The sequence below is a fragment of the Aethalodelphis obliquidens genome, unplaced genomic scaffold (genome assembly GCF_003676395.1).
Source record: "Aethalodelphis obliquidens isolate GAN/ISIS:26980383/991018 unplaced genomic scaffold, ASM367639v1 scaffold45, whole genome shotgun sequence".
NCBI lineage: Eukaryota > Metazoa > Chordata > Mammalia > Artiodactyla > Delphinidae > Aethalodelphis > Aethalodelphis obliquidens.
Genome location: NW_020837989.1, coordinates 16,671,803 through 16,682,711, shown reverse-complemented (window position 1 = coordinate 16,682,711; position 10,909 = coordinate 16,671,803). Strand labels below are relative to the sequence as shown.

General features: G+C 39.4%; 2 protein-coding genes across 2 annotated transcripts in view; both read left to right on the top strand.

Annotated features, from left to right (window-relative positions):
- Positions 1 to 171, top strand: part of LOC113606784 (protocadherin beta-7-like) — an 11,434-nt gene extending 11,263 nt beyond the window's left edge. Inside the window, 1 exon segment of the mRNA XM_027081407.1 lies at positions 16 to 171. Coding sequence (XP_026937208.1) covers positions 16 to 171 — 156 coding nt within the window.
- A 9,252-nt stretch (positions 172 to 9,423) lies between these two features.
- Positions 9,424 to 10,909, top strand: part of LOC113606783 (protocadherin beta-14-like) — an 18,517-nt gene continuing 17,031 nt past the window's right edge. Inside the window, exon 1 of the mRNA XM_027081406.1 lies at positions 9,424 to 10,908. Coding sequence (XP_026937207.1) covers positions 9,627 to 10,908 — 1,282 coding nt within the window. The 5' untranslated portion in view covers positions 9,424 to 9,626. The remainder of the gene's footprint in view (position 10,909) is intronic.

Genomic DNA, 10,909 nt, shown 5'->3' with positions numbered 1-10,909 from the left:
GGGACCCTGTCCCAGAGCTACCAGTACGAGGTGTGTCTGACGGGAGGTTCTGAGAGTAATGAGTTCAAATTCTTGAAGCCGATTCTCCCCAACCTCCCGCCCCAATGCCCTGGGAAGGAAATAGAAGAAAATCGTACCTTCTACAACAGCTTTGGGTTCAATATTCAGTGACCATAATTAACTTTTATATCTCATAGGTATGTTGTTTTGTGGCACTTCCACACCAACATTATTTCCCCCAAAATGTGTGTTTGAAGTTGTATTGATGTTACTTTTATATTTTCGCATGTTCTACCCACCTTTACTTTTAAGTGAATGTTTATCTTTACCTGTGGTTGTAGTTAGATAGCAATTTATTCTCTAACCAAGGAGGTCTTAATTTGTAATTAATTTGCCTCCTTAAATAATAACACCAAATCAGTTTTTGCTCATGGCCCTCTCTCCAGTTGAACTTTCATTCACAATTATGCTTATGATAAAATAAAGCAGACCACTTTCAAAGTATTTCAAGGGTTCAAGTATTTCTTCATTTTCTTTCTTTCTTGTGGTTGAATAATGGTTGCTATTCAGAAATGTCATTCTTTCTTTAAATTCACCACTGTTTTAGTTAACATTTTAAAATGTTTATTACTGCTGAAAATATACCTGAAAAATCATGTCCTATGATACAATCATAAACACCTTGTTAGAATGGGGCAGAAGGCAATTTTCTTAGTGTCTCTTCTTTACTCATCCTGGAGGGTTATTCTGAAGACACATTAATATTGTGGCCACCCACAGAATACTGGGATATGAAGTTATAATTTTCCAGATGTCTCATTAATGTTACAAAGGTATGATGCAACCTAGTTGAATACAGGCTCCCTAGTAATCATTTGTTTATTGTAGAGTGGACTTGTTTGCTAATGTGTATAATTTTTTGCCTCCTGTGTTATCCCAGAATTTAATATATATACACTGGGCACTAATTTTCAAACTTTAAAAAATCACAGGCAACTGAAAAATTATATTGTATATGTTATATAACATACATGTTTTATATGAAAGAAATGTTTTGTGAACAGTGCTTAGCTTTTTTGTGATACAATCTGAAATTGCCTGTATTATTCCATTCTGTTTAATTTTCAAATGTGGTCATGATCCACTAAATTGATTTCATGACCTACTAATGGGTAGCAATCCAAAGTTTCAAAACCACTTTTCTCAGATATTTGTAGAGTACTGAAAAGTATGAAAAGATAGTCCTTTAACATTCTAATTTTCGAACTTTTTTCAAGTCATTGTAGGAGGAAGTTTTGTTTCATGCTGTACAAGCACCAACCAACCACTCTTGCCTTTAGTAACCTGACTATATTACAGAAGAGAAAGCCTTCATTGTTGGGGGAGGATCTTTCCAATGAATTTCATCAAAAAGTCTAAAGTCTGTGTGTTGTGGAAGGAAAATGTAGATGAGCAAAATGAGTAAGGGTATAGAAGGAAAGGAAGTGTGTGTGAGAGAGAGAGAGTAGGCATGAGAAAGAGGAGGTGCATGAGGGTGAGTAAAATGATTGCTTTTATGCCTGAGGTGGGACCACAGACTGGAGTCAATGCCACGCACTGCCTCTTGAAGATATTCTAGAGGGGCTGGGTATTAGTCAGTTAATAATGCCTGGAAGTCAAACCTCTTGCTTTAACATATCCAAAATAATCTAATGTTTACAGCCCTTGAATGCTAAAATTTCACCACCAGTTCTTTTGAACTGTGTGGACTGATTAATTACTCTTTGAATTCAAGAAAAATGGAGGGAACAAAAGTCTCTCCATGCAGGCTAACTAAATTCTAATTTTCTGTTTTCAGAAGTGGAACTTGGAGTAAGTTCTTCTTCCCTAAATGAAAGCTTCCTTACATAGAGAACAAAAACTCATATTAATTAATCAAAATTAAGTATTAAGGTTACCTCCTGTGTTTACTGTTCTTAGTGGGGAAAAGATGGAGGACTACTAGCTTAAAGAGATATACAGTTATAGCTGTCAACAACCAAGGTGGGAGTGTTCTAGCAGCTTGTTTCCCCAGTAAGCTTGGTCTCTCTCATCTATAATGGGGGAGGGGGAAAGAGCAGTTTAAACAGCTCAGGCAGAAAATCTAACAGGCACAACAGCAGAGAAAAGGACGAGGTACTTGTCCTCTTGCTTAGAGTTTTTCCAGCTATCTGAACAGGAGGACTTGCCTATTTCTGGAAAGAACTATGTGTTTCCTGACTCTAATGGAGAGAGGCCAGGCCTTCAGGAGCTCAGATGCCCAGATATAAGTAAACCAACCAGTTATCTTACAATGTATTGCTAAAAATAGATTTTGCTCTTATGCTTCAGATACCTTATTTATAGTTAAATATAAACCAGTGCATAGGAATCCAACTGTATCAGCCAATTTTATATTAAAGGACTATAAGTTGTCCAATGGGAAGAGGTCACTTACAAAATGGAGATGCAAGAGACTGCTCAGCCTCCCAGAAATGATTTTCTTGAAAACCCTTACCAATAAGAACAAAATAACACTTTAGGTTGGAATTTGCCAAGAGTATGGGAAAGAAAGGACATAAGGACATTTTCACTTACAAACACATTGTTTTCCTCATTTCCTTTCTACTTCAAGTCCCTATCCTACTACTGCATTCCTGCATCCACTGATTAATCTAACATGGCCTCTCAGTCCTCTGTTCCAGTTGTCATTAGTGCCTTGGCTACATGCTGTACTTTTTCACTACCCAGAACTGTTCTTTCTATGAAATATGGTTTCAGATCTCTCCCTCTGAGAACACAACCTTCTATGCCTTTAGCCCTCTCATCTTGCTACTCCTATCACATCTTGTCTTTGACCTTGTCATGACCTCCATTCCATGATGCTACTACCACCTATCAACCCCCTCCTGTTTTAATTTCCTTCCCATCCAGCTGACTCCCTGTTTAGCACTCCCAATCACTTCATGCTCATATTCTCAATTCTCTTGTTCAACTTGCCTTCACTCTAGGATTTCCTTCACCACCTGATGAAACTCCACATGAGATGAATATAGTTATCTCTTTTCTCTTACACCCGGTATGCTGCACTCTATAAGACAAACTTAGAAAATTATCAATACTATTGCCACTAAGTTTATCACACCCAAACTTAATTGGGCTTTCAAGATCAAGAAATCTTTTTGTATTTTCCTAATCAGCTTTCTCTTTTATTCTCCATAACAACTACTTCAAACCTACTTATCTTACCTTAAACTACTCACCCTACTACTTACACAACCCTTTTAGCAGACAAACTTGCTTAATACCTTAAAGAGAAAACAGAATCCATCAGATGGGAATTATATCAATTTCCTGTCCCCAAACCTATACTCTTGATAGCATATGTACTTGGAAAATTTCCTCTGCTGAGGTCCCTTCCACCTAAGTCCACTCCCTTCATATATAGGATCCCTGGATCCTATTTTGACCACTTTCTAGGGGCTTCACATTGATTACATCCTTTCTTGTGTATCTTAATTTTCTGCCTCTTTACTCAATACTGCAAATTAGCATTTAAAAACATTTCTCTAGGTTTAAAGAACCCTCCTGAGTCTAAATTCTCCTCCAGATACCAATCTACTTCTTTCTTTTGCAGCTAAATTTCTCAAAAGGATTGACATTTTTATTTCCTTATCCCTCTCACTTTTCATCCCAGTGAAATCCAATTTTTATCACAACCACTCTACTGAAAACTGCTATTGTAAAGCTCATCAAAGATTTGTGTATAAGTTAGGTAAGGTTACACTACTGAAATAGAGCAGCACAACTACACAGTGGCTTGTAAAAGTATGTATCTCTTTCTTGTACCAGCCACAATGTAAAGGATTGGGTAGATAGGGCAGCTTTGCTCCTCATGGTCCTTCTGGAACCAAAATTTGTTCCAAGTAATTCCTCTTACATTCCCTGTTTCAGTGTATAATCTACATGACTTGTAGCTGGGTCACTGCCACATCTGGGTTCTAGCTGGCTAGGAGGGAAGAGACACATACAGATGTCTTCCATTCCAGACCCAGAGGTAGCAAATAAAAATTCTGTTCACAATCTGTGAGAACTTAATTAGCCACACCTAACTACAAGGAAGGCTGAGTCACCATGTGCCTGGGTACAGTTCTATTACTATATAGAAAAGGAGAACAGATTTTGGCAGACATCTATCAGACTCCTCCACAATGACCATCTTCTTAAATCCAATGGACCATTTTAATACGTATTTTTCTTGAGTTTTCTGAAGGATTTGCTACTGTTGATCTTCCTCATCTCCTTGAAATGCTATTTGCTTTTAGTTTGATGATTCTGAACTCTGCATCTTCCTTGTCTTTTTTTTAAAAAATGCTTCCTGGGCTTCCCTGGTGGCGCAGTGGTTGAGAGTCCACCTGCCGATGCAGGGGACACGGGTTCGTGCCCCGGTCCAGGAAGATCCCACATGCCGCGGAGCGCCTGGGCCCGTGGGCCATGGCCGCTGAGTCTGCGCGTCCGGAGCCTGTGCTCCTCAACGGGAGAGGCCACAACAGTGAGAGGCCCGCGTACCGCAAAAAAAAAAAAAAAACCGCTTCCTTACCTCTCCTTTAAATGAAGATGTTTCTCAGAGTTCTGTGCTAAGCCTCTTCTATTCTTATTTGACACACTTTTACTTGGTTCTCGTAGAGATCTCATGGTTTCAAACACCATACACAGGCATACCTCATTTTATTGCACTTTATTGCATTTTGCAGATATTGTGTGTTTTTACAAATTGAAAGTTTTTACAAATTCAAAGCCCTGCAATGAGCATATCTATCGACACCATTTTTCCAAAGCATTTGCTCACTTTACGTCTCTGTGTCACATTTTGGTAATTCTCACAATATTTCAAACTTTTCATTTTATTATATTTGTTATAATAAAACAAATATAATGGTGATCTGTGATCAGTGATCTTTGATGTTACTATGGTAATTGTTTGGGGGGGGCACCATGAACTATACCCATATAAGACAGTGAACTTAATAGATAAATGTGTGTTCTGACTGCTCTACCAACTAGATGTTCCCCATCTTTTTCCCTCTCCTTGGGCCTCCCTATTCCCTGAGACACAAGAATATTGAAAATAGGCCAGTTAAGGGACTTCCCTGGTGGCGCAGTGGTTAAGAATCCACCTGCCAATGCAGGGGACACGGGTTTGATCCCTGGTCTGGGAGGATCCCACATGCCACGGAGCAACTAAGCCTGTGTGCCACAACTACTAAGCCTGCGCTCTAGAGCCCACGAGCCACAACTACTGAAACCCACGTGCCTAGAGCCCTGCTCCACAACAAGAGAAGCCACCGCAACGAGAAGCCTGAGAAGCCCGCGTACCTCAACGAAGAGTAGCCCCCGCTCGCCACAACTAGAGAAAGCCCTCGCGCAGCAATGAAGACCCAACTCAGCCAAAAATAAAATAAATTAATTAAAAAAAAATTTTTAAAGAAAATAGACCAGTTAATAATCCTACAATTTGCCTTAAGTGTTCAAGTGAAAGGAAGAGTCACATGTCTCTCACCTTAAATCAAAAGACAGAAATGATTAAACTTAGTGAAAAAGGCATGCTGAAAGCCAAGACAAGCTGAAAGCTAGGCCTCCTGCACCAAACAGCCAAGTGTGAACGCAAAGGACAAGTTCTTGAAGGAAATTAAGAGTGCTACTCCAGAGAACACATGAATGATAAAGTGAAACAGCCTTATTACTGATATGGAGAAAGTTTTAGTGACCTGGATAGAACATCAAACCAGATACAACATTGCTTTAAAACAAAGCTTAATACAGAACAAGGCCCTAACTCTCTTCAATTCTATGAAGGCTGAGAGAAGTAAGGAAGAAGTAGAAGAAAAATTTGAAGCTAGCAGAGGCTGGTTCATGAGGTTTAAGGAAAGAAGCTGTCTCTAGGATGTGAAAGTGCAAGGTGAAGCAGGTTCTGATGTAGAAGCTGCAGCAAGTTATCAGGAAGATCTAGTTAAGATAATTCATGAAGTTGGCTACACTATATCACAGATTTTCAATGTCAATGAAATAGTCTTAATATGGAAGAAGATGCCATATAGGGCTTTCATAGCTAGAGAGTAGAAGTAGGCGCCTTGCTTCAAAGTTTCAAAGGACAGGCTGACTCTTTTGTTAGGGGCTAATGCCGCTGGTGACTTTAAGTTGAAGCCAATGCTTATTGACCATTACAAAAATCCTAGGGCCCTTAAGAATTATGCTAAAGCTACTCCGCCTGTGCTCTTTAAACTGAACAACAAAGCCTGGGTAACAGCACACTTGTTTACAACATAGTTTACTGAGTATTTTAAGCCCACTGTTGAGATCTAGTGCTCAGAAAAAGATTCCTTTCAAAATATTACTGCTCATCGACAATGCATCTGGTCACCCAAGAGCTCTGATGGAGATGTACAACCAGATTAATGTTGTTTTCATGCCTGCTAACACAACATCCATTCTGCAGCCCATGGATCAAGGAATCATTTTGACTTTCAAGTCTTACTATTTAAGAAATAAATATCATAAGGCTTTGGCTGCCAAAGATAGTGATTTCTCTAATGGATCTGGGCAAAGGAAACTGAAAACCTTTTGGAACAGATTCACCATTCTGGATGCCATTAGAATTTCATGATTCATGGGAAGAGATCAAAATATCAATATTAAAGAGTTTGGAAGAAATTGATTTCAACCCTCATGACTTTGAGGGGTTCAAGACTTCAGTGGAGGAAGTAACTTCAGTTGTGGTGGAAATAGCAAGAGAACTAGAATTAGAAGTGGAGCCTGAAGATGTGATTGAACTGCTGCAATCTCATGGTAAAACTTTCTCATGGATGAGGAGTTGCTTCTTATGGATGAGCAAAGAAAGTGGTTTCTTGAGATGAAATCTACTCCTGGGGAAAATGCTGTGAAGATTACTGAAATGACAACAAAGGATTTAGAATATTACATAAACTTAGTTGATAAAGTAGCGGCAGAGTTTGAGAGGATTGACTCCAATTTTGAAAGAGGTTCTACTGTGGGTAAAATGCTATCAAACAGCATTACGTGCTACAGAGAAACTGTTCATGAAAGGAAGGCTCCATCGATGCAGCAAACTTCATTGTTGCCTTATTTTAAGAAATTGCCACAGCTACTCCAACCTTCAGCAACCATCATCCTGATCAGTCAGCAGCCATCAACATCAAGGCAAGACCTTCCATCAGCAAAACCATTACGACTTGCTGAAGTCTCAGATGATAGTTAACATTTTTTAGCAATAAAGTATTTTTAAGTTAAGGTATGTACATTTTATTTTTACACATAATGCTATTGCACACTTAATAGATTACAGTATAGTGTAAACATAACTTTTATATGCATTGGGAAACAAAAAAATTTGTGATTCACTTTATTGAGATACTCACTTTATTGCAGTGGTCTGGAATGGAACCCAACATATCTCTGGGGTATGCCTGTACATGCTGATGAATCTCAAAGTCCATATCTCCAGCCCAGATTTGTTTTCTGTGTTTCAGTTATATATGTACACACACACACACACACACACACACACACACACACACACACACACATTCCACAGGCACTTACCTCAATATCAACATGTCCCAAACTAACTTTATCTTTTTCCATTTCAATCTTGGTTGTTGTTTTTTTCTGCCAGCATTCCCTGTCTTAGTGAATGATGCACTAACCATCAGTACCCAACCCAGAGAGGTGTTCATTATCTTTGAGTCTTTCCACTTTTTCTCCCCATGCAAGCCATCAATCACTGGGTCTTAAATATTTGTATCTTCTAAATATCTTTCTAATCACCCCGCTTCTCCTTATCGACACTAGTATTACCTTCATCCAGGCTACCATCACCTCCTAACTGGTCTCTCTGATTCCAGTTATTCCCCCTGAAACTGATTATCATACTTCAGCCAATTTTGATTTTTCAAAACTGCAGGTATAATTATGTTAATCAACTGTTTAAGATCCTACATTGTATTATAAGTGCCTTTAGGATAAATTTTAAAATGCATGCTGTAACTCATATAATTGTTTATGTCCTTACTCTGCTTCTTTCCCCCAACCTCATTTTAACATTCTCCCCCTTCCATGGTTTAAAGCTTGAGGCATATTTAACTTCCCAGTTTCCTTAAAATATCCGTTCAAAACACTTCTCCCGGGCTTCCCTGGTGGCGCAGTGGTTGAGAGTCTGCCTGCCGATGCAGGGGACACAGGTTCGTGCCCCGGTCCGGGAGAATCCCACGTGCCGCGGAGCGGCTGGGCCCGTGAGCCATGGCCGCTGAGCCTGCGCGTCCGGAGCCTGTGCTCCATAATGGGAGAGGCCACAACGGTGAGAGGCCCGCGTACCGCAAAAAAAAAACAAAAACAAAACAAAAAACTTCTCCTGAATGGCTCCTCCAGATCACAACTTGTAGTTCAATACCTTAGGAAAGGTTTCAGTGATGTCCAAAAATATGGATTAGATTTTATTTATTTTAACAGGCACTTAACAAGCACTTACTAGCCACTTTGTAAAAATTAACTCATTAGATTCCTATGATAATAATCCTACGAGGTAAACACTATTATTATCCCTATTTTACAGTTAAGGAAGCAGAGGTACATAACTTGCCCAAGACTTAAGATAGTGAGTAGGAGAACTAGGATTCTAATGTAGACATTTTGGTTCCAGAATCCATGTTCATAACCACTATGCAATGCTGTCTCCTAGGTATAAGATGTCCGTTCTTGGTATTTATATATTACTATTTACCTGTGCATACATTCTGGCATATTTTAATTACTTGCCTGACAAATTTTCTAGACTGTGAGCTCCATAAAGACGCACATATGTATTTTTAAAAATATACAAGTGAAAAAAGCAATGACATTACTAACTATAATCGACTGAAATCTATAAGTGTTTACAAGAGTGTAGGGGAGGATATATTTGCAATTACTCAATAAATGGCCTGAATAAAATATCATTTCTTCAGTTCAGGACATTTTAATGGTTCCTCTTGTCGGGCATTCAAAACAGTGATAATTCAGTGCACTTCATGAACCTTGTTTAAATACTGATTCAAACAAACCAATAGTAAAACATATTTTGGAGGAAAATGTGTAAAAACAAACACAGATTGAATATAAATTATATTAAGCTACCAGCACTAAATTTGTAGATTGTGATAGTGGTATAATATATATTTTTAAAGTCCTTATCTATTACAGATACTTAGTGAAGTATTTAGAGGTAAAAATACGTGATGTCTGGGATTTGCTTTAAAATACTCCAGATGAATTTATGAATTACTTGTTCAAAGAGAAAAAAAAAAATTCTACTGAAAAAATTCATAGAGACACATGGTGGCGCTGCAGGATAAGATGAAAAGAGTGCTTCTACAACACTGTGGGCTCCATTATTCACGGGAACAGAGAACATCCAACCCACTGAAAAGAGAGATATTAAGGAGCTTCACCTACAGACCTGCTGGAGGTTTATATACTCTCTAGAAGTTTCCAACTAAAAAAAGAATCAGAGCCTCAGTTTGCAAAATTAGAGCTGAACTTAAATTTTTCTACAAAAGAGGTTTCTTGAAGAAACCATGGAGATCAGAGGGGCACTCGTTCTGCGGAAAAGGCAAGTTCTGTTTATCTTTGTTTTACTGGGATTGTCTCAGGCAGGTCCTGAGTCTGTGCGCTATTCTGTGGCAGAGGAAACAGAAATTGGCTCTTTTGTGGCCAATCTGGCAAGGGATCTGGGGCTTGGGGTGGAGAAGCTCTCTTCGCGGGAGGCGCGGGTAGTGTGTGATGATAATGAAAAGCATTTGCACCTCGATTTGCTGACCGGGGATTTGCTCGTAAATGAGAAACTGGACCGGGAAGAGCTGTGTGACTCCACGGAGCCCTGTGTTCTGCATTTTCAGATGGTACTGGAAAACCCTTTACAGTTTTTTCGGGCTGAGCTGCATATCAAAGATATAAATGATCACTCCCCTACATTTCTTGACAAGGAAATAGTTATTAAAATATCAGAGAGTACCATTATTGGAACCACATTCCTAATGGAGAGTGCCCAAGATTTGGATGTAGGAAGCAACAGTCTCCAAAACTACACAGTTAGCCCGAATTCTCATTTCCACATTAAAATTCAAGACAGTGGTGATGGAAAGATATACCCTGAACTAGTCCTGCACAGAGCGTTGGACCATGAGGAGGAGCCTGAGCTCAGATTAACACTCATAGCACTGGATGGTGGATCCCCGCCCAGGTCTGGGACAACTTTGGTCCTCATCAAGGTCTTGGACATCAATGACAATGCCCCAGAGTTTCCTCAGAGGCTCTACGAGGTGCAGGTCCTGGAGGACACACCTGTTGGCTCTTGGATTATCACCATCTCTGCTAAGGATTTGGATGCAGGAAACTATGGGAAAATATCTTACACATTTTTTCATGCATCAGAAGATATTCGTAAAACATTTGAAATCAATCCACTATCTGGGGAAGTTCATTTGCGATCACACTTGGACTTTGAAGCAATACAGTCACACATTATAAATATTCAGGCAACAGATGGTGGGGGTCTTTCGGAAGAATGCACTCTTCTGGTTAAAGTAATAGATATAAATGACAATCCACCAGAAGTGACCATGTCATCAATTACAAAGATAATTCCAGAGAACGCCTCAGAGACCCTTGTGGCTCTTTTTAGTGTCCGAGACCAAGACGCTGGGGAAAATGGGAGGGTCGTTTGCTCTATTCAGGATGACCTCCCATTTTTTCTGAAACGGACCTTCAAGAACTTTTTCACTCTAGTTGCAGAAAAAGCACTGGACAGAGAGGAAAGAGCCGAGTACAACATCACCATCACCGTCACAGATATGGGAAC